Source organism: Trichomycterus rosablanca, chromosome 2 (genome assembly GCF_030014385.1).
Source record: "Trichomycterus rosablanca isolate fTriRos1 chromosome 2, fTriRos1.hap1, whole genome shotgun sequence".
NCBI lineage: Eukaryota > Metazoa > Chordata > Actinopteri > Siluriformes > Trichomycteridae > Trichomycterus > Trichomycterus rosablanca.
This window is the reverse complement of record NC_085989.1, coordinates 40264372-40291322: the sequence shown is the minus strand read 5'-3', so window position 1 is coordinate 40291322 and position 26951 is coordinate 40264372. Positions and strand designations below refer to the sequence as shown.

At 40.2% G+C, this 26951-nt stretch overlaps 2 protein-coding genes across 8 annotated transcripts in view; both read right to left on the bottom strand.

The window, feature by feature from the left end:
• hgs (hepatocyte growth factor-regulated tyrosine kinase substrate) overlaps positions 1–18350 on the bottom strand; it is a 30742-nt gene extending 12392 nt beyond the window's left edge. For 3 of the 7 annotated variants that reach the window (XM_063015707.1, XM_063015726.1, XM_063015734.1), the window contains exons 1-7: positions 18252–18350; positions 13059–13143; positions 12897–12972; positions 10135–10227; positions 3626–3749; positions 1300–1352; positions 1151–1219 (exon numbers count right to left, since the gene is read on the bottom strand). In XM_063015707.1, the coding sequence (XP_062871777.1) occupies positions 1151–1219; positions 1300–1352; positions 3626–3749; positions 10135–10227; positions 12897–12972; positions 13059–13143; positions 18252–18288 (537 nt within the window). In that variant the 5' untranslated portion in view covers positions 18289–18350. Of the gene's footprint in view, positions 1–1150; positions 1220–1299; positions 1353–3625; positions 3750–10134; positions 10228–12896; positions 12973–13058; positions 14122–18251 lie in introns of those variants that run through there. The other 4 variants (XM_063015680.1, XM_063015716.1, XM_063015691.1 and 1 more) reach the window with 3 other exon arrangements.
• Positions 18351–23672: 5322 nt separating this feature from the next.
• cldnk (claudin k) lies at positions 23673–26435 on the bottom strand. Its single transcript, XM_062990839.1, has 2 exons — positions 26313–26435; positions 23673–24674 (listed from the first exon to the last, which is right to left on the bottom strand). The coding sequence occupies exon 2, from the start codon at positions 24536–24538 to the stop codon at positions 23888–23890; it is 651 nt and encodes a 216-aa protein (XP_062846909.1). The 5' UTR covers positions 24539–24674; positions 26313–26435; the 3' UTR covers positions 23673–23887.
• Between the last annotated feature and the right edge of the window lie 516 nt (positions 26436–26951).

Below are 26951 nucleotides of genomic sequence, written 5' to 3'. Positions count from 1 at the left end.
GGATGCCCATTACTAAGACTAGAAAACTAGCCACCTAGTCTAAAAAATCTTAATGCAGCAGGATTTGGTATAAACTGAAGTAATTCATAAACCCAACCTGCCTTCTGTTAACAGGTTGTGAAAAGTGTTTATCACTCATGGAACCAGGACTGTTTAAATGCCACAGCTTATCTGAGCATCATTGCTGATTAGATCACCTCATAACAGTCAATTCCAGCATGATAACGTCAAAAAGGCATGTCATCGCAAACTGGTTCCATGAACACGACAATGAGTTATAGCGTGAACACACATTACATGATGCAAACATGTCAACATGGACCAAAACCTCTAATGAATGTTTGTCACATTGTTTGATCTTTATCTTCCTTCGGCTGCTTCAGTTAGAGAGAATCAAAATGTATAAAAACAAACAAAAAAAGAAAGTCACTCCACTTACTGGTCAGATGTGTCTAAATACAGGAACAAGGTTCTGTGTCTTGGAATAGTATATTACTATGCAATGAAACAACGAGCAATGGCAGAGATGGCATTGGTTTATAGCTGTGGGCAATATACCTGACTAAACTACATCAGCAGAATGCCAAAATCACTTTAAAAGCAGCACAACACCAAATCTGAAGCAGTACAGCATTTTTAAGACAGCTTAAAGACAGACCACTCGACAAAAGAAGAAAGCTAATGATGAGAATGTGCAACAACATGCGAGTCAACATGCCACAAACAAACTGCTTCAGAGTTCGTTAGGGACTGGAACGAGACCATCACCTCTCAAGAGTCTCGGTGTGGTTGTTTCAGTCTGTACCCAAGTGGGATTACTGTGTTAAAGCTTACCCAAACAATTCATACCAAGGAGGAAAACAAACCTGAGTCCGATTGAACTGGACTAAACTTTTGGTTCGCTTAGATGTTCTTTGTGTGAAAAGAAACCAAACCAAAGGAAAAAATGGAAAATCCTCTAAGCAAACAAACTCATCAGCTGATTTAGACCAGAGCAAATAAACTATAGGTGTGAAAGGTCCTAAGACTTAATGCAGAGCTACACTTATCTACAGCATTTGCTGTTAAGCGCAAACAGATTTTGGCCGAACAGCTCCTTTGATTAATGCTACATGGGACAAAACAGCAGGCTGAAAAAAAAAAAACGTACCTTTCGAGTCATCACACCGAACTGAACTCTGCATCTGTGGCACTCCTCAGCATCCACCCATTCAGGGGCCTAAAAAGCACACCATTGCAATATCAAGACACATGATGCAAACAATGTACCCATCACTCTTCTTAAAGCATTTAACTCACCCTCTCTGCAGCAAACATGGCATCACTCTCCTTAAATTCAGGAAAGCTGTGACCTGTTGGAGTAAAAGAGACCTCAATCAGAAACATCGTTTCATCCAAATACTCCACGTCAGAAACCAGATATTACAGTTTAAAAATCACTTTTCTCTAGTCAATCCAGAGACATTTTGATAACCTACAAAGTTCCTGGACCAGATCTAATAAGAACCATATAGAACGAGAACATTGTTTTCTGGTTCCCTTCACACTACTGGAACTGATATGGCAATATCAAAAACAACCCGTGATTTTCTACAACACAGCAAAAAAACTAGCACTGAAGCAAAACCACTGGCTATTTTAATAGTGGAAAATGTTGTATAATGGCAGAACTTTTAAAGAAATAAATCTTTTTTTATAAGAATTTTACCGTCATGTTAAAATGACACACTTTGGTTACATTCATGACAGGACAGGTAGTTACTAATTACACAAGATTCATCAGTTCAAGACTTTCATGTCAAACACAGTCATGGACAATTTTGTATCTCCAATTTACCTTACTTGCATGTTTTTTGTACTGTGGGAGGAAACCCACACAGACACCGGGAGAACAAGCAAACTCCACACAAAAAGGACCCAGAGCGCTCCAGCTGGGGATCAAACCCAGGACCTTCTTGCTGTGAGGCAACAGTGCTACCCACTGAGCCATCGTGTGCCGCCCCATGACATGGTAAAAACCAACTAACTAGCCTGGTGCAGAGCGGTAGAGAGAACAGAGTGGCGACACTCCCATAGGGAACCGTTGGCAAGGGGACGGGAAATTTTTTCTGCGCAGCTTCCGGGTTGTGGAGCTCTGTATAGTTCCAAACAACCCATAGAGCCCCATTCATTTCCACTACTTATCAAACATTTTTAGCTGTATGTTGCTTTGTTTTAAAAAAAATTATGAATTTAATGTCATTAATATACTTAATACTGTTATTGTTTAGCATTTGCTCAACACTAAATGTTACATGTTTATCTTAATTAATAGGTATAACCCAATTTAGCTTAGTCAGTTAAGCTTAATTAATGACACACGAGTCTTTTCACCTAAAATGAGTTGATTAATCAAGAGTCTTGTTACAGAAATGATCATAAAACATTAGAACCACAATAAATCATTATACTTTGACTTTCATACTTAAGTACATTTGAAGGTAAATTTAGTTTAGTACTTTAGTGGAGGTAAAGAGTATTTTTACTTTTACTACTACTTTTACTGGAGTAATATGTTACCTTGAATATCTCTACTTTAACTCAACTACATGGTTTGTGTACCTTGTCCACCACTTACATTAGACAAAATGAACTAGTGCATATTCATAATGAATTCATTAAAGTATTACATGTAGGAATCAATTATTAATCACTCATGAAATAAGAGATGAATGAATGCTATGTCATGTACCTGCACTATAATGTTTTTGGTACGGTAATGTGTTTATGAATCTGTTCATTCAGTGCAGGTAAACCTTATGAATCCAGCACATGACTTAGTGTTTAGCCAAAATGATTATTATTATGAATCCTCAGGAAAGTGAAGGGAGATTAGTTTATGCAAAAAACAAAACATAAAAGACTTTAATGTCTATACTGTATATTGTCTCTACTACTTAATGATATCGCATTATGTAATGTATGCTAATATCTTCCACTTTATATACCAAATTGACATTAAAGCAGATGCAGTAAATGTAAACGCAGTTGAAAATACCCAGAAATTGTACAAATGTTTATTATTTGCCGTTTAATATGTCATTTACTGCTGCCTGTCCCATTTGAGAACATGACAACGCCGGGTTTGTTTGGAACTATTGAGGGTTACATGAACCACGTGACCGCGTAGCGGCGAGATCAAGGAGTGTCGCAACTCTATCTACGGCTCTGGCCTGGTGCTTGCATGTTTTCTTGTCCATTCATTAGTTCCTCAGGCCCTAAAGACATTGGTGCTTGATCTAAAACATTAAAGGATATCTGCTTTGCTACTCACAGCCAATATACTGTAAATTATCACAGAACAAAAAAACACACTCAAACAGCAATTGCTGCGAACAGTCCAAAAAGTAATAGGAGGCCATTCCACATTCCTCAAAAATCCATTCATGTTTTAATCATGTTAGAAATATTTTGATTTACATCATGGTCCTTTATAAGCTCCATGCTCCCCAATGTGCCAACATGTGTTCTGGTAGTTTTCTGTATTACTACTGCTGACTAATGCAGTCCTGGACAGCCTGTAAAAACTGTAAGTTCTTAATCAAAGGTCTCTAGAGAAAATGGGTTCAATGAACTCCAAACTTACCTTCCACCTTCATGATCTGGTAAGTGTCTTGGACCACTTTGTACTTGGGTTCGTTGCGAAAGGCGTGAGCCCAGGCCTGAATCAGGTACAGAATCTTATTCCTCACATTTGGCTCAGTTTGCTTCTGATGGACAAAGCACAACAGCAATTTTATTAGGTTGTTTCAAAGCAAAAGTACCATTTATGATTCAGCATATATAAACATTTGTCATAGTGCTTGTTTTAAGTGTCATAGTGATATGATAGGAAATGTTCACTTGTTTACACATTTAGATAAAACATTTTAATACACCATGAGCAAGTTAAGTTGCCTTACTACAATGCAAATATTGGAAACAGGAGCTAATTCTGACAGAAAGGATTGATCAAAAAAGCCAACAAGTAAAATTTTTAAATTCATCCTAAAATTTTGAAACAGTAAGCACAGAAGTTCTGCTATAATGTACCTTATTTGTAAAGAATTTCTTTAGTTGTGTTGCATTTTCTTAGAATCCAATAAAGCTAAGCACCAGCACTCCTGTGTTTTTACCATCTCATTTGAACACTCACTGGAACTCCCCTGGGCTTTATAAACTAAATCATGTGTCGTGACGACACAAGCAGGAAGTAGATTGCATGATGAGTAATCAGACTGTGGCTGTGTCTGAAATCGCATACTTAAGCAGTACGTACTAGATTTGAGGCAGTGCGCACTGCTCAGCCGGTAAAGCAGTACGCTCTTTTAGTACGCAAGTGTGCAGTATGCACGCAGCCTTGTACGTACTACGTCCGCCATCTTACCAAAGTCACATGATGAATGACGTCACATCGCCACAGTTATAACAATTTTAAAATCAGACAAAATGAATTCTGTCGTTCTCCACAAAGCTACTCATAACGTTATTCAGGGTTGTACTTAATCATAACATTATTAATGTTTGTTTTACTCCGCTTTCCACCATCGTTCTTTTTTGCTACGAATGCCTTGTAGCTCCAGTTGAATTATGGGATAGATTATCCAAAAAATGGCAATCAAAATGCCATAAAAAATGGCTGCCCAGGCAGGAGGTAATCCAGGTACTTTTCACGCACTGTTTAATGTAACGTATTCGGACATAATAACCGCTCAGTCGTGTACCACTAATAGCGTACTGCTTTCGTGTACTGTTCAGTATGGAACAGAGATGGGGATTCGCGTCTGCGACCCGAGTCCGAGTCGCACGTAAGTCTCACATACAGCGACTTTAGACTCGACTCGTTTCAAATGACTCGGACTCGACTCGTGACTCGCAAAAAATTACTTGTGCCCAACAAGAGTCCCTAGTGTCATCATGTGTTAACATTAGTTACCTGTGACAATTAATTATATATTATATCCTGATTGTGTCATTTTCTGCTCTCTAATAACGCTCCAGTCGGTTTAACCCGCAACGCACGCAATGGGTAAATGTTACAGCCAGCTTCCGGTGTAGCAATGAAGCGTCGCTCCCTACCTTTGGAATCTCACTCAAAATGGTGGAATACCCTACGTAGTGCACTTCACTGGAACAGCTGGTGTAAATGAAACGCTCCTACAGAATTGGCGCTAATGATTGTAAGAACTGCTTTCTGAACCAATCAGTCCTTCTGATTGTAATTTTTAGTAAGAAATGCTGTTAATTGCATGTATTTAGTTTGCAGCGTCACACAGATGATGTGTTAATGAAAAGCTTGATTGGCTTTCTAACGAGTTTGTGTTTTACTTCACAACAGAGTATTTGTTTCGACACTACATTTACAGTATATGTTTTGTGTATATTATATTGACTCGTGATTTGACTCGGACTCTAGTCTAAAGACTCGTGACTTGACTCTGACTGATTTTGTGACTTGTGAACATCTCTGGTATGGAAGTATGCAATTTCAGACGCAGCTTATGAAAGAGGGCCAGAACAACACTCATCCAAAAAAGTGAACTGAGGAAATGCCTTGTGCATAAAAAGAATTGCCCCATCAATCACAAGAAAACTGTAGATATTTTCCACTTAAAGGATGAAGTTTCTTAAGTCACAGAGCACCAGGTCATCAAAAGCACAATAAATGAAAAACACGTCCTTTTCAGAATTTATTCTGTTACGTGTTGCTTATTCACTAACTCTTCTGTTTGCTATCTTAGCAACTCAGCACTTTGCTTAGCAGAAAACCAAACCATCCACCTGCAATAGACTTGTTTAGCTTAGCACAGTGTACTTAAACATTAGTTTTAGAGGTCCACCTCCCTGCAAAATTTTATCAGATTTACTAATGAGGTAATTATCAAGCTTGGGGTTTGTTTGTTTGTTTATCATGATTTTAACGTCACGTTTTACACTTTGGTTACATTCATGACAGACATGGTAGTCACTCATTACACAAGGTTCATCAGTTCACAAGGTTATATCAAACACAGTCATGGACAAATTACTGTCTCCAATTCAAAACACTTTTGTTTATCACATATACAAGGGTTCTTCAAAAAGTTTCCCACTTTTTTTTTTTTAAACTCTATTTATTAAAAATGACATCACTTTTCCAACACGGTGAAAACATAAAAGTGCGGAAACTTTTTGAAGATCTTTCATACATATACACGTGTACATTACACATGTGTAAATTAAATTATTTTCCCACATATCCCAGCATGTTTGAAATCTGAGGTTCCAAAGCACAGGGTTGGCCATTGTACGGCGCCCCTGGAATCGAGAGGGTTAAGGGCCTTACTTAATAATAATAATAATAATAATACTTTCAATTTATATAGCGCCTTTCGAGATACCCAAGGTCGCTTTACATCAAACAATAAACAGTTCAGTGAGGTACAAAAAGAAAGCATAGTTAATTGAAGAGATGGGTTTTTAACAGAGATTTAAATTGTGGAAGTGAAGAGACAGAGCGAAGAGAAGAAGGGAGAGCGTTCCACAGAGTGGGGGCAGCCACACTAAATGATCTGCCACCCAAGGTTGACAGCCTAAATCTAGGTGTGGCCAGCAGGCCAGCATCGGAGGACCTGAGTGAGCGACTGGGTATGTAAGGTGTCAGCAGATGGGAGAGGTAGACCGGGGCAAGTCCATGAAGGGCTTTAAAAGTAAGGAGTAGTATTTTAAATTGGAGGCGTTTATGCACAGGGAGCCAATGCAATTGCTCCAAAACCGGGGTGATATGGTCGTGTTTTCGAGTGGATGTGAGGATCCTGGCCGCAGCATTTTGAATAAGCTGTAGAGGGCGTATCGACTTGTTAGGAAGACCATAGAGCAGTGAGTTGCAATAGTCCAGCCGAGAAGTAACAAAAGCATGGACCAAAAGCTCTGCTGTCTGAGGTGAAATCATGGGGCGAAGACGAGAAATGTTACGTAGGTGGAAGTAAGCAGACTTTGTGATGGAGCGGATGTAGGGCTGAAAAGTTAGGAGAGGGTCGACTGTCACACCAAGGTTCCGTGCAGTAGCAGCAGGAAAAACAGAGGTGTTCCCAATGAGAAGAACAGGGCAAGAGAAAGAGGAAAGTGCAGCTTTCGAGCCAACATACAGAAGCTCAGTTTTATCGGTATTTAATTGAAGATAATTCGCCCGCAGCCATAGGATGAGATCTTGAAGACACCTGGAGAGGGCAGTAGGAGGAAAGGGATCAGAGGGCCTGAGGCTAAGGTAAATCTGTGTGTCGTCCGCGTAGCAGTGGAATTTTAACCCGTGATTTCGGAAAATTTCACCCAAGGGAGAGATGTATAGAATAAATAGCAGTGGTCCAAGGACCGAGCCCTGAGGCACACCCTGATGTATGTATGCATTATTTGAGACATGGCACCCTAGCTGCACAAAATGTTGCCTGTCAGAGAGGTATGATTTAAACCATGCAAGTGGCAGGCCAGAAAGACCAATATTGGACAGTCTGGACAGAAGAATAGTGTGGTTTATAGTATCAAATGCAGCAGTGAGGTCGAGAAGTAGAAGCATGGAGACCAACCCTTTGTCAGCGAACAAAAGGAGGTCATTTAAAACGCAAAGCAATGCAGTCTCTGTACTATGATATGGACGGAAACCAGATTGAAAATCTTCGAGCAGGTGATTAGAATTTAAGAAATCAAGCAGCTGGGATGCCACAACTCTTTCTGTAATCTTGGAAAGAAACGGAAGGTTTGAAATAGGTCTGAAGTTACTGAGATCAGTGATATCAAGATCAGGCTTCTTGATGATGGGAGTGACTGCAGCGAGTTTCCATGATGGAGGAACATAGCCAGAAGAAAGTGATAAATTGACCATGTGACAGATAGGGGCAGCAAAAGCAGGCACAGAGGACTGAAGAAGGAAGGTAGGGATAGGGTCAAGACGGGCGTATGTGGTAGACTTTGACTTTGACTGGTAGGAAGGAAGAGAAAAGTTCAGAACCAGACACCAGCGAAAGATGGGATGGGGCATATGCAGGTGCACCCTGAAGCCCCCTATAGATAGTTGACACCTTGTCACTAAAAAAGTTAAGGAAGGCCTCACACAAACCAGGGGAGGGGACAACTGGGTCACTGGGGGGGCATACTAGTTTTTTGACTGTGGTGAACAGCCGTTTAGGATTTTGACCAGCTTTTTTAAACACCTCGGTGTAGTACAAACAGCGAGCTTTATTTAGGGCCGCTTTATAATCGGCCACGTGGTCCGTAAATGCCAAAAAATGAACCGTGAGGCCAGATTTCTTATAACGCCGCTCTAGGCGCCGACCCAACGTTTTGAGGGCACGAAGCTCGCCGTTGAACCAGGGTGCAGAGTGAGAGGAAGGCACAAACCGGGACTTAATCGGTGCCAGGGTGTAAAAAATCCTTGCCAGTGTTGTGTTGTATGATAGTGTAGCCTCATCGAGAGAGTGAAGTAAACAGATGTCATTGAAATGAGACACACTAAGCAGAGTAGACAGGGAAGAGGGGTCAGCAGCAGAGAGATTTCGGTATGAACGTAGCAGTTTGGGCTGGGACTTGGGAACAGGTAAGGAGGCACAGAAGGAAATAAAGAGGTGATCAGATAGGCCGGTAGAGTGCCCAGAGAATTTACTGACAATCCCATTATTAGAACAGATGACATCTAGAATATGACCATGTTTGTGAGTTGGAAAATCAACATATTGAATTAAGTCAAAGCAATGTAACAGAGAAAGAAAATCAGATGCAACAACAGACCCAGTGTCAAGGGGAATATTGAGATCCCCGAGAACCATTAATGAGGGGGACAGTGAACTAATGACTGTGAGAACTTCACTGAGTTCAGATAGAAAATCATGTACTGAGCTTTTAGGTGCGCGGTATATTAGTAGTAGAGTAACTGGACGTGGGCCAGTAATTTTTAAAGCCAGACATTCAAATGAAGAGACAACTTGGACGTTGCAAACAGAAAGGTTGATCACTGGACTACATAGTACAGCCAAACCCCCACCCCGACCAGAAGTTCGAGGTGCTGTAAATGGTTTAAATCCAGGTGGGGTTGCTGCGTTTACATGGATGCAAAAAACACAGATCGATATGATGGTGGACAATGTAGTCCTGGAGAATTGTGGCTTTGTCTGTGAGAGAGCGGATGTTGAATAGTCCAAAGTTGAGAAGCCGAGGTGATGGTGAAGGTTGGTGAGCAGGTTGTGAGTCCATAACTCGAGGAATCTCACGTATAACACTGAAGTCTATTCCACGAAGCAGTCTGCGTCGGCGTCTCCTGGATCCAAGAGTTGTAATATGAACTTCAGGAGAACAGGCAGTGTATGAAGAAGCAGCGGGGGAAGCAGAGAGAGTGCGTCGATGTCTTTGACCGCGATGTATGTAACGCTTTCTTGCAATCCCCAGTGATTGACACAGCCAGTAGGTGGAAGAATCCAGACGGCGGGTAGTGCGTAAAGAGCAGAGATCAGCAGAGGAATATATGAGCCGTTGGCATAGAATTTTGCTATAGCCCGAGATGCAAGACATCAGCGCAATATTGGACAGCGCAGCCACGGAGCCTCGTTAGCCGACAAACAACCAGGCTCAAACCAGACAATCAAGTAGCAACACCAGAAACCACTAGATAGCTGTCAGCAGAACCATGAGATGAACAGAATTAAATTCACTCACCTCCTGGAAGCTAAGAGACCAGGCAGTATGTAGAAGGCTCGCAGATTGTACCGCAACCTGACTGCTAACGCCGGCGAAGCTAAATGCTAACAGCGGGAGCGGCACAGCAATGTATGCAATAGCAGGTTTAGCGAAAACCATGCAATCAATAGACTGGACAGCAGAAGTTCGGACAGGTCCCAGTGCAGATGGAAACAGTAGATTTAGGTAGCACAGAGTAGAAAGAAATTAGAATAAATCCAGCGAGAAGCGGCAGCGACGGAATCACGCACAGCGTACTCTCAACCGGAACACGGATGATTTTCTCGATATGGATAGATAGTGCAGACACCAACAGTGGGTCCAACAGTGGTGGCTTATAGAGCACAAGCTTTCAATTCATAGCCCGAAGCTTTACCCACTGAGCCATCATCCTCCCCAACAACAGAAAATTACCTTGAAGAGTTCCTTCAGTTCTTCCATGGTCTGCTTACTAGCCACCTCATCATGAATCGTCTGCCCACAATTCTTCACCACCGACTCGAGTACCTGTTCAGAGTAAAACCAAACTCCATTTTTTTAAAACACAATTATTTGCTGATTATAAACACAAATGCTGTAGCACTTTATCATTTATAATAATTCAAGTAGAAACACTGTATTAAACGTATACAGTGTATCACAAAAGTGAGTACACCCCTCACATTTCTGCAGATATTTAAGTATATCTTTTCATGGGACAACACTGACAAAATGACACTTTGACACAATGAAAAGTAGTCTGTGTGCAGCTTATATAACAGTGTAAATTTATTCTTCCCTCAAAATAACTCAATATACAGCCATTAATGTCTAAACCACCGGCAACAAAAGTGAGTACACCCCTAAGAGACTACACCCCTAAATGTCCAAATTGAGCACTGCTTGTCATTTTCCCTCCAAAATGTCATGTGATTTGTTAGTGTTACTAGGTCTCAGGTGTGCATAGGGAGCAGGTGTGTTCAATTTAGTAGTACAGCTCTCACACTCTCTCATACTGGTCACTGAAAGTTCCAACTTGGCACCTCATGGCAAAGAACTCTCTGAGGATCTTAAAAGACGAATTGTTGCGCTACATGAAGATGGCCAAGGCTACAAGAAGATTGCCAACACCCTGAAACTGAGCTGCAGCACAGTGGCCAAGATCATCCAGCGTTTTAAAAGAGCAGGGTCCACTCAGAACAGACCTCGCGTTGGTCGTCCAAAGAAGCTGAGTGCACGTGCTCAGCGTCACATCCAACTGCTGTCTTTGAAAGATAGGCGCAGGAGTGCTGTCAGCATTGCTGCAGAGATTGAAAAGGTGGGGGGTCAGCCTGTCAGTGCTCAGACCATACGCCGCACACTACATCAAATTGGTCTGCATGGCTGTCACCCCAGAAGGAAGCCTCTTCTGAAGTCTCTACACAAGAAAGCCCGCAAACAGTTTGCTGAAGACATGTCAACAAAGGACATGGATTACTGGAACCATGTCCTATGGTCTGATGAGACCAAGATTAATTTTTTTGGTTCAGATGGTCTCAAGCATGTGTGGCGGCAATCAGGTGAGGAGTACAAAGATAAGTGTGTCATGCCTACAGTCAAGCATGGTGGTGGGAATGCCATGGTCTGGGGCTGCATGGGTGCAGCAGGTGTTGGGGAGTTACATTTCATTGAGGGACACATGAACTCCAATATGTACTGTGAAATACTGAAGCAGAGCATGATCCCCTCCCTCCGGAAACTGGGTCGCAGGGCAGTGTTCCAGCATGATAATGACCCCAAACACACCTCTAAGACGACCACTGCTTTATTGAAGAGGCTGAGGGTAAAGGTGATGGACTGGCCAAGCATGTCTCCAGACCTAAACCCAATAGAACATCTTTGGGGCATCCTCAAGCGGAAGGTGGAGGAGTGCAAAGTCTCAAATATCCGCCAGCTCCGTGATGTCGTCATGGAAAAGCATTCCAGTGGCAACCTGTGAAGCTCTGGTAAACTCCATGCCCAGGAGAGTTAAGGCAGTTCTGGGAAATAATGGTGGCCACACAAAATATTGACACTTCAGGAACTTTCACTAAGGGGTGTACTCACTTTTGTTGCCGGTGGTTTAGACATTAATGGCTGTATATTGAGTTATTTTGAGGGAAGAATAAATTTACACTTTTATATAAGCTGCACACAGACTACTTTTCATTGTGTCAAAGTGTCATTTTGTCAGTGTTGTCCCATGAAAAGATATACTTAAATATCTGCAGAAATGTGAGGGGTGTACTCACTTTTGTGATACACTGTATGTATGATGAGTAATAAAAAACTATTTTAAACAATATATTCCTCCAAACAAACCGGGCAGCACGGTGTCTAAGTGGTAGCACTGTCGCCTCACAGCAAGAAGGTCCTGAGTTCAATCCCCAGGTGGGGCAGTCCGGGTCCTTTCTGTGCAGAGTTTGCATGTTCTCCCTGTGTCTGCGTGTGTTCTCCCTGTGTCACCCTGTGTCTGCGTGGGTTTCTTCCGGGTGCTCTGGTTTCCTCCCACAGTCCAAAAATATGCAGCCAGGCTAATTGGAGACACTGAATTGTCCTGTAGGTACCTAGCCGCTAGGATGCACAAACCAGTGCATTGTAGTGCCGGTCCCAAGCCCGGATAAATAGGGAGGGTTGTGTCAGGAAGGGCATCCGGCATAAAAACTGTGCCAAATCAATAATGCGGATCACAATCCACTGGCGACCCCTAACGGGAGCAGCCAAGGAAATAGATGGATGGATAAATGCATGGATGGATGGATAGATTCTTCCAAACAAACCAAATATAAAACATGATTTAAATTTGTTTAAGGGGCAGAGTATATAAACAGCCATATTACCCTTGTAAAAAAAGTAACCCCCCCTCAACTTAAACACTGGTTGCACCACATTTAGCAGTAATGACTACAACTAAACACCGCATTTGATTTTCATATCGCAAATCACAGAAGATAATTTAGTCATCTCGTCTTTGCACAACTGACTTGTCGTGTGTACTCTTGCCAAACTTATGGGTGTTGAGTAATGCTCTTAAACAATTGTTTTCCTAAATGTGCTTTGTTTTTAATCAAGTTCCCTTCATGTAATACATTTCACTTGATGATCTAAATCATTTAATGTGGCAGGTATCTGGAAAAGGGGCAATTCAGTTTTACCAGCATTGTATGTGCATTCCTTACCTCAAGAGCATAAAGGGCAACATGTGGGTTTTTGTCATTAAGTTTTTTCTTGATGGCACCAATCGCATATTTCGCCCTAAAAGTGGTGATGAAAACAAAACATTAATACTTCACATACATACAAATAAACTTAGAGCTGTAAGAAACACTGTCAGCTCTTACTGTGCGTCGCCCTGCCGGATAAGGTCGCAAATCTGCAATATTGATTCCCAGTCTGTCTCCAGCAACAGCTGACTGGTGGCTTTGTCTGAAAAGGAGAGTAAAAAAAACGTATGTACAAAAAATGGCATTTCCTGTACAAGTGCACTAAAATAGTTTGGGTCACTGGAACTTCTTCAGAACCAAACATAAATTATACCTTTAATGAGAGCTTACGACTTCTTGTTGAAGTCAAACCAACCAAGTTGTGGCAAAATTATTCTCCACCAACCAGGTTATGGCAATATGACAAACTAGCGCTTGTCTCACTTAAACCTGAAGTAAATGAACTCTAGGTATCTCTCAGTTATAAAACTTTTTGCATAAAATAGGGACCATAACGTCTACAGGGATAATCTTTAAAATAGGAATGTCTTAAGTTTTACAGTATGTGATACAATACCCATTGTAGACTGGATGGGAAATAATAATGTGACAAATGTATTTATTTATAAGTCAGGATTAATGTCATGTTTTACACACTTTGGTTACATTCATGACAGGACAGGTTACACAAGATTCATCAGTTCAAGTTTAATGTCATGAACAATTTTGTATCTCCAATTCACCTTACTTGCATGTCTTTGGACTGTGGGAGGAAACCGGAGCTCCTGGAGGAAACCCACGCAGACACAGGGAGAACATGCAAACTCCACACACACAAAAATGACCCCGACTGGCCCACCTGGAGATCGAACCCAGGACCTTCTTGGTGTGAGGCGACAGTGCTACCTACTTAATGAGCCACTGTGCCACCCTAGTTTTAAATAATAATTTCTGCCACCCCCAGACACATTTGATATTTGCACGGCGCTAGGAAGAGTGGAGCTAGCAACCACTCGACCTGGGAATCGAACCTACCAAGTCACAAAGCTGCCCCACAATCTGTTAGCAATAATGCAAAATCACTGCATGTAATGCATTATATTAAATACTAATTAAACTGATGAAGCCTTTGTTTTACCAGTTCTCCTGCCGTGAATGACCATTCTTTAATCAAAATATTCTCAAAGGAAACCATTAAAATCTAAACAATTCTAAATGGGTTTTATATGATAATCATAAAAGTACAGAACACAGTAAACCACAGTACAGAAGTGATACACAGAATTTAGCTGAAAACAGATATTCTATATGTATAACTTACTCACTTTATTATAGCCATAGAGAGCAAGAATAACTTAATAACAGCCGTTTAGTACACTTAATATAGCTTGATTAAATAATGAATAATAAAGAATAATTATAAATAATTATAAATGCCACTTTTGTTTATTAATCAGTTAAGGGGTAGATTTGCTCTATTTTGATCTATTAAATATTTTAATATTTTATTGTAAATTATTGGTCTCGTATATAATAATCTTACTAAACTGTTACTTAATGAAACAAAAACACAGATGCAGGCCAACAAACAGCCACTGATCTGAGGCAGAGGCTGACAATCGAGAATAAACACCATTCCGAAATAACTCGAAATAAGCTTTATTAATTCTCAACATTAGTAAATCAGCGATAAATGACGGTATATAGTTTATTTACATTTAGTCATGGGCTAGTTTTACTGACAAGCCATTAACAACACTATTGTAAACAAAGCTAGCCTATGCTATTGCTAATACGGCTAACTGAGCTTCTGTTAGCTCTTATAAACAGATTGGCTATTTTAAAAAAGCTTCGCATTATGATCGTTTTTTAATTAATGGCTTTAAGTGGTTAACAATGAAAATGGCACAGAGGCCGTAAACATTAACACAGGAAAACAGATTGCTAATGTAACCCCTTTGTGTTTTTCCACCCGCATTCCGTCACGTAGGGCTGGGAGTTGATCCTAAAGAGTCGATACTGCAGCGCAAATCTGACTCGGAGTTGATTTTAAGGTTTTAAAAATGACAGGACTGAATGATTCGACCTTGTATTTGATCTCGCAACGTTTATTTTTATATAATAATAATAATAATAGTAAAGGGCTGATAGAATGTCTTAATTTGTCATACATATTTAAAAACGTGTACAGTACAACTACAAATAATATTTCCTCATATTCTTGTTTGAAAGCTGAAGATCATAGTGCAGGATCAGCCATTGTATGGCACACTTGGACCTGTAAGTGTTACAGGCCTGGCACCGGCTGCATAGATGAGCCGAGATTCTAATAGGACTGCCACTAACGACTATTTTTCTATCGATTAATCTACAGACAATTTTATCGATTAGTCGATTAATCTAACGATTAATTATTCTTCAAAAAATGCCATTCAGAATCTCACTTACGCTTCTTTTATTTTAACAACAAACTGTACGGCATAATAATATGGCACAAAACTAAATGTAAACAGGGTTTATGTCTATATTATCAAATTCTCAAGTGCTCCATATGAAACAAAGTACAACGTGTGTTTATGGCATTCTGTACACAAAGCAAAGTGCTTAAACTTATAGCAGAAATAAAATAGAGGTGGGCACATCTCATTAAGTCCAACGTACAGTAACGACAGAATGAGCCCAGATTCTAATCTACACATTCACTCAAAACTTACTTTAAAATCTAAGCCATGTAAACACAGTGGTAAGCTTTAAGGCTCATTCACATGAGAAGCGTTTTGCGCTTTGATCGCCTGCAGCAACCGCAAAAATCATGAGTCCAACGGAGCAAGTGCGCGGCGTGTGTGAATGTGTCCTAACTGAACTCGGTAAGAAATACTGTGTTCCACGATCTCCACGTTTAATGAAACAAGACGTGCAACATGGCGCTAGTGCTGCTGTGGTACCATTAAATCTCTGCACAGTGTACAAACCACCTTTTTGTTTTGTGCCAGTTTTTGAGTATTCCCAAACTTTTGATGATTTGGGTCTTGGAAAACTTTGAGCTTTTCTTTGAAAGTTCTACAATCGGCCTCTGACTGCTGCAGACGGCTTTTTTTTAAGACTGCGCTTAATGCCACCAAGCAGTGACTAGACCAAATACGACTTAGGTCATGAACACAGAAAGTAGTGCTGAGGGAAATCATATGAAAGGTGATATGAATGGAAACATTGTAGAAATTAAAAAGTTTTAAAAACGATGCATCAACTGATGGCGTCCAATTGCGGCAGCCCTAGATTCAAACCCACAACCTTCCAACCGATAACTCAAAGCTCTACACACTCAAGCTACCACTGTCTATGCAAACCTTCTATTACCAGGGCTTGGGATCGACACTAAGGGTGCACTGATGTGTGTCCCACTAATTGTTTGTTTGTTTGTTTATTAGGATTTTAACGTCATGTTTTACACTTTGGTTACATCCATCCCACTAATGGCTACATTCACATAATATCATGACCTTTCTGTGTTTTCGAGCCCAGTCTGCGATTTAAGTCCCAGAAACTGAGGCACTGCTGTTAATAGCAGAATGGCTGCTTCCATTCTGGCCCACAAGCTCACTAAAATCAGATTCAATAATCAAAGAAATTCAAAATCTGAAATACTCTGTAAAGGACACATCAAAGTCATGTAGTATGTTTGTGAGGATTTTATTCTTTTAAAACACGGAAGAACAGTTAAATTTGAGGAGGCTCTGATCCATTTTTATATCATACTTTGTACAATACTGACAACAAGGCTCTGAAGATTCGACAAGACATCAAATTCTAAAGTTATTTAGGGACAGTAGTAGTCTAGTGGGTAGAGCTTTGGGCACTGAACTAAAAGGTTGAGAGCTCGAATCCCAGCTCTGCCATGCCTGTTGGGCCCTTGTGCAAGGCTCTTAACAGTGGCTGACCCTGGCTTACAAACAAGCTGGGATACATGTAGAAAGTTATGTTATGTTATGTATAAATGACCAATAAAGGCTATTCCATCAAAAAAAAAAAACTCAATTCCAACCAGTATTACTTTTTAATTAAGCAAGCCATGCAAATGTTGAATCCTGTGTGGGCAACACACTTCAATTTGCATCCTCTAATATACATGGATTGAATGACAAACCGAATCATAACAGTTAGTCAGTGGATCACTTAAGTAAATATATAAAATCACATCTGATGGGCCGCTCAGGTGGCGCAGCGGTAAAGTACGCTAGTTGGGGTTTTGAATACATCGTATCGAATCTCAGCTCTGCCTTTCCGACCGGGTTGGGCGGCTGCATGAACAACAATTAGCTGTTGTTCAGGGTTAGAGGTAAGAAAGTCGGATCACAGGTCCTCATAACTGGTGTGACTGCGGCCCCTGCTGGCTGACTGATGGCGCCTGCACAGAGCTGAGGAATAATGCTGATGGGGGTTTGGCCCTCCGTACACAGTGCCCGTCAAGTGTATGAACTCGACTCGTGCAGGTGAAAAATGCAGTCTGTACTGACTGTACGTGCCGGAGGGGGCGTACGTCAGCTAAGAGGTGTCCTTAGTCAGCGGTGAAGGGTCGAATCAGTATAGAGGACGCATTCAGGGTAATTGGTCATGACTAGATTAGGGGAGAAAATTAGGGGGAAAAGTGGGGAAAATAGAGAAAAAAAAATTATCACATCTGATCTCTGAATGAATTCTCAGGATCAGACCAGATCAGTTCATTTACGCTCCTAATACTTAAACTTGTACCATAGATCCAAATAAATAATAATACTTAATACTCTTAATACTTATACTTCAGCCATGAAACCAAATAAAATAAATAAATTACAAAGATAATCAAAAGAACTGCACACAAATGTAATACTGCACTATGAATTACTCTGTTGAATCGATTCCTTGAATCAAACATCTCGAATCAGAATCGAAGTATTGACTAGCCTCGTCTTTACCGTTCTCTGTGACGAAACAGTAACTACGTCATTCTAAATACTCTTCTGATTGGTTAAACCTCCTGCCACTGTTACGTAATAGCCAATAGAAAGGCAGGAGGCGGAAAACAGATGGGGGAAAAATAACGCGTTATTTCCTTGGCTGCATTTCAAGCCGAATACTACAGAACTGAACAGTTTAGGAAATTATTACATAGTTCGTCGTATCATTGGCGTACTAACATACTATCCGATTCGTTAGTACGTGTACTCTTTTGAAGAGAGTATCCTCAGCCCCGCTGGCAGTTAGTCCTAGCTAAGTGCTAACATGACAGTCCTTTTATCAAAACCGAAATACAGAAACGCATTCCAAAACAGATGATATAAAACGTTAACATACCTAACAGTCTTTCAAATGAACCTCCACCTTTTCCCATGATTATTTTCTTTATAGCACAACAGACACTTGATGACTAGACACAACCGAACCCTTATCTTCACCCGTGTTGGGATGTGTCACGTGATACCTATTTCCTGTGGTAGTGTCATGGCTGTATCTGGAATCACACAGCACTCCCTATTTCCTACACACTACATAGTGTATTAATATGTGCTCAGCGTGCTTTGGCTTCAATTGTGAAGGCAAAAACATTGGTAAAAATTTAACATTTCGTTAGATATTCTTTTAAATATTCTGTAATTTATTAGATATTCTGTAATTTATTTACAAAAATAGTAAACACCACAAATAGTGCACTATGTAGTGAATACGGTGTGGTTTGGGTGATTTGGTTGTGTTCCAAATCACTCTGTACGCTTTTTAAGTGCACTAATCACATGATTTTAACAGTTTACGTCTGCAATTACATAAACAACCCTTCAGGAAAAAGGATGTGTTCCAGACACCTAAATCTCACCTAAATCAATATAACAATTTAATATGTTTAAAAACCATCAAATACTCAACCACCACCCAAAGTATTTACATTCTAAGCATTTAGCAGACACTTTAATCCAAAGCGACTTACAGTCTAAGCAATAGAGGGTTAAGGGCCTTGCTCAAGGGCCCAACAGTGGCAACCTGGCAGTGAGGGGCTTGAATCAGCGACCTTTTGATTATTAGTCCAGTATATTAACCACTAGGATGTTTAAGTTTTAATATGGTTGGTGACAAAATACACCAAAAAGAATGATGTGCAGACACCCGAACCATGTGTTCACTTATCTGGTACATCCCAGAGATTTAAACACATTCATGTATTTTGCCATTTTTTCAAATTAATTATGGCTGTTAAAAGCTGTAATATCATTTAAAACATGATGGTAGCTGTATAGTTGAACATTCCTAATGTCATTAAATAACTCAAGGCTTTTATTAAGTTGTGAGACATTTTATGATATACTTTATTTAACCATTTTATGGTCGTAATCATGTTGTAACGATATACAACATAATTACAATCCCTTACACTAACTACATCCATTCAATATCGCAAATGCCAAAAATAGCAGGTGTAATAATGTTGTCCCACCATACTTATGTTGGCTGGGATGTTGTAGGTAGAGATTTTTTTTATTTAATTATGCAGTTAATTAATCATACCCACCAGTTATTAAAGTTAATTGCATTTATAAAGTTGATGTTACGTATTACATGCATTTTTCCGTTGCAGTCAATGCACATATGCACCTTATTTACTTATTTACCTTATTTACTTGAAATAATTTCCATCACACAATTTTTTATTTGAAGTTTGTCAGTGTACTGTGCTGTACATCTTCACCACACACTTTGTCTGATGCTGTACTGTTTATGTTGCTGTTGTATTGTTTATTCTATGTTTATATATAGTGTTCCCTTTTCTATTACTTAATTAGATGTATATGTGTAGAAGAGAAATTCCTTGTACATCTGGTACTTGACAAATAATAAAGACTCTGATTCTGATTCTAACACCTACAAAGAAAATGTAGTTTTAAAACACCCCAAAAACAGATATCTGTATGTTTTGCTCTGTTATGCTCTGTATAGTAACATTATATAATGTATTTCTTCTTTAAATGTATTTATTCTACCAGAGTTGCACTGTATGCTTAAATAAATTTTTTTTTTTATTAACCAGTCTCTAATTGCTGTGGCACTGTTTTCATTGTGGAATTTCTCCTGAGTAGTGTAGAGAACTGATAAATGTATTAATGGAAAGCTTAGGCCCTTAAAATTGGCATATAAACATGTAGACATTTGTTGTGTGTTATTTTTAATGACCTTTAAAAGGACTTTGACAATTTAGACAAGTTGGTGATTACTAGTGAATAGAGAAAGTGGTATGCAGTGTGCTATATGTCCTGTAGGGCTATTTGGGATTCAGCAGTACATTACAGATTTAGGTAGTTAGTTAGCCATCCTGTTATTTGTGTGTTAAAGTTAGTGTCATAAAACCACAGTTGATATGTTATATTTTAAGTTCATCTAATATTAGATCATTAAGAATATATTTTTTTAATTAGTCCCTGATAGTGGAATTGTGTGTTGTTTGTAGACCTGTGTCTAATGTGAGCTAGATTATTAGCAGCTGGATAGCAACCTGTTTAATTGACAAAGACTTCATAAGGCTATGCAGGACAATGCAGTATATAAAGGTAACTGGTCAGAGAGTAATTACAGAGGGAAGGTGATTATAATAGCTGTTCCAATGTATATATTTATTCATGAATTCTGGTATTATTAACAAGGGTGAAGGTTTAATTAGACAAATGGTTTAGAATAATGTGATTAGAGGATTAACACTTGCCTAAAACTTGCCTAACACGTGCTTAACACTTGCCTGATTATGAAATCTGATTTTTTTTTAAACTAATTAAAAACCACTAAGCCAACATATTTCTTTCCCAATATGGAAATACCTAAAACAAAAATCACCTTTATGCTTCTCTATTTATTGTACCAATGTTTGTGTGTTTATTTAATCCTGTTACCAGCACCATTAGATCACAAATGACTCACTAGCAGGCACAAAAACACTGAGCTATTGTTGAGGATGTGCCTGTTGTGCTTCCTACAATAGCATTGTGATGCTGGCATATGGTGTATAGTAGCTGCACACATCACTACAGTACATTTAGATACAGTCAGTTAGGGTGGTGGCACAAATCAAGTGTGTCCTTATCAGCAACAGGTTCTATACAATGCTTCTCACAGCCATTATGAGCATAAAGAGGATATATTTATACAAACTCTTAAGTGCTGATTCTCTGTTGTTTTCTTACAAATAGTTTGAGGTCAAACTTAAATTTAAAAAAAGTTATAGCATTAAAGGGACTTTTAAATTAATATAGGGACAAATACCCAAATGTGATAGTTGCCTGACAGACAAAACATATTAGTTCAAACTGAAAAACACTATGTTTTCTGATTTATGTAAATTGAGCTACACTGTCCATTGTCCATTGCTCGTGCACACACACTCTCCACACAAACACACACTCATGTACATTCTTTTAAACAATGGATATTTGTTATGTTTTCTTGATTTCAATGTATTGAATCTGCAGGATGAACGTATGTTTCTTTATGCAGCTCTGTTGATATTGAGGTGAAGATTAGGTGGACTTTTTTTAAAAGCAAATTACTGAAAATATAGTAATTATACCCTTTTTATTGTTAATAATGACTTGACTGAATAAAAAAAACATAGGAAACACTTTCAAAAGGTGGCACAGCTAACAGGATTTTACATCTGAAGATAATTGTAAGAGATTCAACCTTAATGGTGGGAGAAAAGTTTTAATAGGAAACAATCTTTAAGTAAGAGTCAATCCTCTAAAAAAGCAAATAGCAACCAGTTAAAGCTCAAGAACAAAATAAGTGATGAGAACACTGTGGTTAAACTTAAAGCACATTATGCTGTACAGTTCAAATAAATCTCTGTACAAGAAGTAAACATTAATAATGGTGGAGCAAAACAGTGTGCTTTTAAAGCAGAAAGAACACCGGTGCATTGAGCCACCCCCCAAAGAACTGAATAAAATAGCAAGTTTGTTTTCTAATTTAAATTCTGTTTGCTAAAATTTAAGTGTGCCAACAACTCCCTCTAGTGAGAAAACTTTTACCTGCTAAACATGTCTGATTTGTAAGAAATGATGGCTGTCAGTGAGTATACCCAGTGTAAATATTTTGAATTTGGAACAGTTACTTAAACTGTACACCCTGTTTCTGTATAGCATGATGCTGTCATCACCATTTTTCACTGTCAGGATGGTATTAGCTTAGCCGGGCGATGAACAGTGTTATTTCGTTCTTTTTTTTTATTTTTTATCCCCCAGTCTAGTCGTGTCCAATTACCGTGAATTTGTCCTCTATACTGATTCCACCCTTCACCGCTGACTGAGGACACCTCTCAACTGACATGCTCAACTGACTCTGGTATGCACAGTCAGTACAGACTGCATTTTTCACCTGCACGAGTCGAGTTCATACACTTGACGGGCACTGTGTACGGAGGGCCACAGCCCCATCAGCATTATTCCTCAGTCCTGTGCAGGCGCCATCAGTCAGCCAGCAGGGGCCGCAGTCACACCAGTTATGAGGACCTATGATCTTACTTTCTTACCCTCTAACCCTGAACAACAGCCAATCGTTTTTAATGCAGCCGCCCAACCCAGTCGAAAGGCAGAGCTGAGATTCGAAACCCCAACTCTGGTGAGCTAGCGTACTTTATCGCTGCGCCACCTGAGCGGCCCCTTATTTTGTTCTTGAGCTTAGGATTGATTCCTAATTAAAGACTGATTCTTAATTAAACTTCACTGACCTTTAAGGTTGAATCTCTTACAATTATCTTCAGATGTAAAATCCTGTTAGCTCTGCCACCTTTTAAAAGTTTTTACTATGTTTTTTTTTTATTTACTAGGTATATAGGTGTACAGTTACACACTGGGTTGTTTCATGTGTGATCAAAGACCTTTAAATCTAAGTCAAATAGACATAGGAGATGCATAGTTTGTCCAGGCAAAGACAGTGTGTTAAAAATATAAATGTCGGCGCTCAGGTGGCGCAGAGGTAAAATACGCTAGCACACCAGAGCTGGGATTTCGAATACATTGTATTGAATCTCAGCTCTGCCATCCGGCTGGGCTGGGAGCCTACATGAACAACGATTGGCTGTTGTTCACAGGTTGGGAAAAGCCGGACCTGGATCCTCATAACTGGTGCAATTACGACCTCTGCTGGCTGATTAATGGCACCTGCGCAGAGTTAAGGACTAATGCTGGTCAGGGTGTGGCTCTCTGTGCACAAGGCTGATCAGCATATGAACTTGCCTCGTGCAGGTGAAAAGATGCAGTCGGTACTAAGCACGTGTCGGAGGGGCCGTGTGTCAGTTGCGAAGCTCCTCAATCAGCAGTGGAGGGTTGTATCGGTAGAGGTAAAGCGTAACGCAATCAGGGTAATTGGATACAACTAGATTAGGGGAGAAAATATAAATATCCTGCGAACGTAATTTGAGGGCAGCACAGTGGCTCAATGGGTAGCACTGTCACCTCAAGATTCAGTAAGATTCCAGGTTCAATTCCCAAATGGAGTAGTCCGGTTTCATGAGTGTGTAAGAGTGTGTGTTTGCCCTGTGATTGACTGGTGTTTCATACCTTTTGCCCAGTGAATCGGACCCATCGCAACCTTGGATAGGATAAAGTGGTGGTAAAAAAGACAATAAATGAATGAAAATGCTTTTGCCTAATCAGTTGGACACACAAGGTTTGACTGATTGAACTTGAATAGTGTTCATTAAATCACCAGCATTAAAAAATGGTATTTCAGAACAGAATATATAAGAGGGCTGATCTTTATTGTTCAAACATGAATAGATAAACAGGGTTAAATAGGACAAAGAAGCTGTGAAACAAAAGAATTACAGAATTTTCATCACAACAGTTTGTATCAACACTGAATAATAAAAAATACATTAACATTAATTTGAATCTATTACAATGGGGGAAACTAGCAAAGAGGATTCAGTTGTGCTAGACTCGGGCCAATGCTTGTTAAACATAACCTTTAACCTGCGTGCCTCCTCCACCGCGCCGAGGGCTGCTCTCTCCGCTGCTGAAAGTGGGTGAGGAAGGAATGCCTGGTGGACTGGAGCCAGCGTAGAGCAGAGAGCCACCAATCAGCAACAGACCTGATCCAACCCAGCCCAAATAGAGTACCGGGCCGAGTTCACGTTTGTGTGGTGCGGCTACGTATGGGTTATAGAAATCCTTGATGATAGTATGGGCAGACCAGCACACGGGCACAAGGAAGAGGAAGCCCGCAATGGCAAAAAGTATGCCGGAGATTCGTGCCAACCGGGCCTCTAAACTTGGTTGGCCTACACACTTCGTGCACTTGATGCCCAGGACGCCAAGGGCGAGCGCTAGGCTGCAGAGGATGAGGGAGAGCACGGTAAGGCCTCGGGCTGCCTGCATGTCACTAGGCAGTGCCAGCAAGCTGTCGTACACCTTGCACTGGATCTCTCCTGTGCTCTGGACGATACAGTTCATCCACAGGCCTTCCCATGTGATCTGCGCTGTTACAATGTTGTTCCCAATGAAAGCAGTGACACGCCACATGGGGAGGGCACACACCAGGAAGCCGCTTACCCAGCCGAGAATGGACAGGATTAGGCCCAAAAGTTGCATGCCGGTAGTTGCCATTCTGAATTAGGTGTTTAAATGGTGTGTGATGCTTCTAACAGAACAAGCCAAGGTGTGGTTGGTTTGTAAAAAAATGTCAGTCCTTAGTTCTTTTGTCGAGTTTATCCACAAGGGACTAAGGGTGGCACAACTTGACCTAGAAAACGAAAAAGTACAAGTTGAGAGTTAAACAAAATAGATTCATTTTTCTTCTGATCTACCATTCAGGGAACAATGCATTTATTTATGTAATTATTTATTTATACATAGTGACAGTTCAAGCCTAGCGATTGTGATGCAGTGGTCTTCAATGCTGACCTGCAAATCCAAATCTGGCAATCAGTAGTAGTTAGCTGTCCAACTGTTGGGCCACCTTGTTGTTACCCTTAACACTCAAAGATAGATGAAAGATATGTAGGAACCATACTTTACTGGTTTCTTTAATGCTGGGCACAGAGCAGGACTTAAAGGTTCATACTTAGGTTCATATGGTTTAAAAATTGTCCTTCCAAGAATGTTCTTTCATCTACCTGGTTTTGCAGTTACTAAGTTCAGGTGTTTTAGTCACACCTGTTGCGAACGGGTGTATAAAATCCATTACATACAGTACATTATATGCTTTCAACTTGGTTGCTACACTTGCTCTTTCCTGATCCACCATAACTGTGCCCCTTCACTTAAATCAAGACCCATAAAGATGTGGTTGGAGAAACTCCAGTGGTCTGCCCAGACCTAAAATCCCATTAAACACCTTTGGGATAAAATGTAACGTCAACCAAGCGCCAAGCCTACTTATGCAATAATAGTGCCAGACCACACAAATCCATTAAACGTCTTGTGGAAAGCCTTTCTAGACAAGGTTACAGCTGCCAACGATCTCAGGTGTCCACATACTTCTTTTCATATACATGAGTACAATACAATTATATTCTTCCCTTCATATGTCCCAGCTTGTTTAAAAGCTGGTGTTAAGAGTGCAGGGTTACTCATTATACAGGGTCACTAGAACTTAAAGAGTTAAGGGCCTTGCTTAAGGGCAGAGCAGTGGTTTTAAACACTCAGCATTCCAATAGATAGCCAAAGCTAAGCTAATTATTTTTAAAATATCATTTGGGTGGTAGAATATCCCACCAGAACTTTGGGTCTCTTGTTGGAAAACAAGTCTCTCTCTAACACCTAAGGGCCAATCTGAACAGTTAACTGGTGTGCTGACATATTTTTAATATATAAAAGAACATCAGAGCACCTGGAGGAAACCTGGCATACATGGGAAAATGTTCCAAATTCCACACAGAGAGTAACCAATGATTTGGCATGATGTGAAAGCTATGGGGCACCAACACTGCCAAACTGGCATTCATGCATTATTGATATTACCCACAATAAATATTTAGGGGTCTGGCATAAACAGTGAGCATTTCTGAATTCCAGCGGCCATGCGAGAGAATGAATCCTTTTCACACTCTTGTGGGTGTCAAGCTACGCCAGGCAGGGCGAGTGGATTATCTCAAAAAAACATCAGTCAAAGGCAGAGAAACACAAGAAGCTTTCATGCTCCCATGCAGAGTGGGCCAAGAGGGCTAGCATCTTGTTCATGCCTTTTCTATGATGTTTTTCACAAGTGTCACTCCTCATGCCATTCACTGCACTACAGAGCTTTTAATTCCAGATTGTGGTACAACTACTATAAATAAACTACAAATACTACTGAAATTTGACAAATTAATATGACATTATATACTTTTATACAGCACATGCTATGAGTTGGTTAATCCATAAGAAAAAAATTGGTTACCTGGTTCAAAAGTTGTCTCTTTTCCAAATGACTACAACAGGAACTGATGGAGGTATGCTGCAGTCCTCACTGGTATTCAAGGTGTACCCAAGAGAGCGGAGAGAGGGGCTGCCCTCTGCAATGCCAGTGTGCTTCTGTGTGCCAGTGGGCAGAAGCATGCGCTTGTGTGTGCGCGCTCACAGCAATGTGTGAATGCATTAATGTGTCCAAGTGTGTGTCCCCCAGTGCCTGGTGGACCAACACAATAGACTGCTGTTCTGTCGCCCTCGCACTCCTGGACCCCTCCACCCTACCCATCCATCCCTTCCAGCCTCTTTTTCATCTTTTGCCTTTTGAGTTCTAATGCCATGAACTCTTATTTCATCTCATTTTTGCTTTACTTGTTTATCGGGTTTATGAATTTACCAGATGTTTCTCACGTATACAAGTTACATGTGGGGCTATTACTTAATGTGGTTAATTAATTAGAGTATGGTGGACTTTATGCATTTGAAGGCCATAGAAAGAGCACAGATAAAGTCAGACATTTAAAACATGTGTAAGGGGCATGTACACCATGGCCAAAAGTGTCTGAAAACCTGAACCTAAGCTTGCTGGGCATCCTATTACAGAACCAAGGGCATTAACATAGAGCTGGTA

Bases quoted from the DNA above. Each gene is read 5' to 3' on its own strand.
- cldnk (XM_062990839.1), bottom strand. From the start codon at position 24,538: ATGGCAACTACCGGCATGCAACTTTTGGGCCTAATCCTGTCCATTCTC.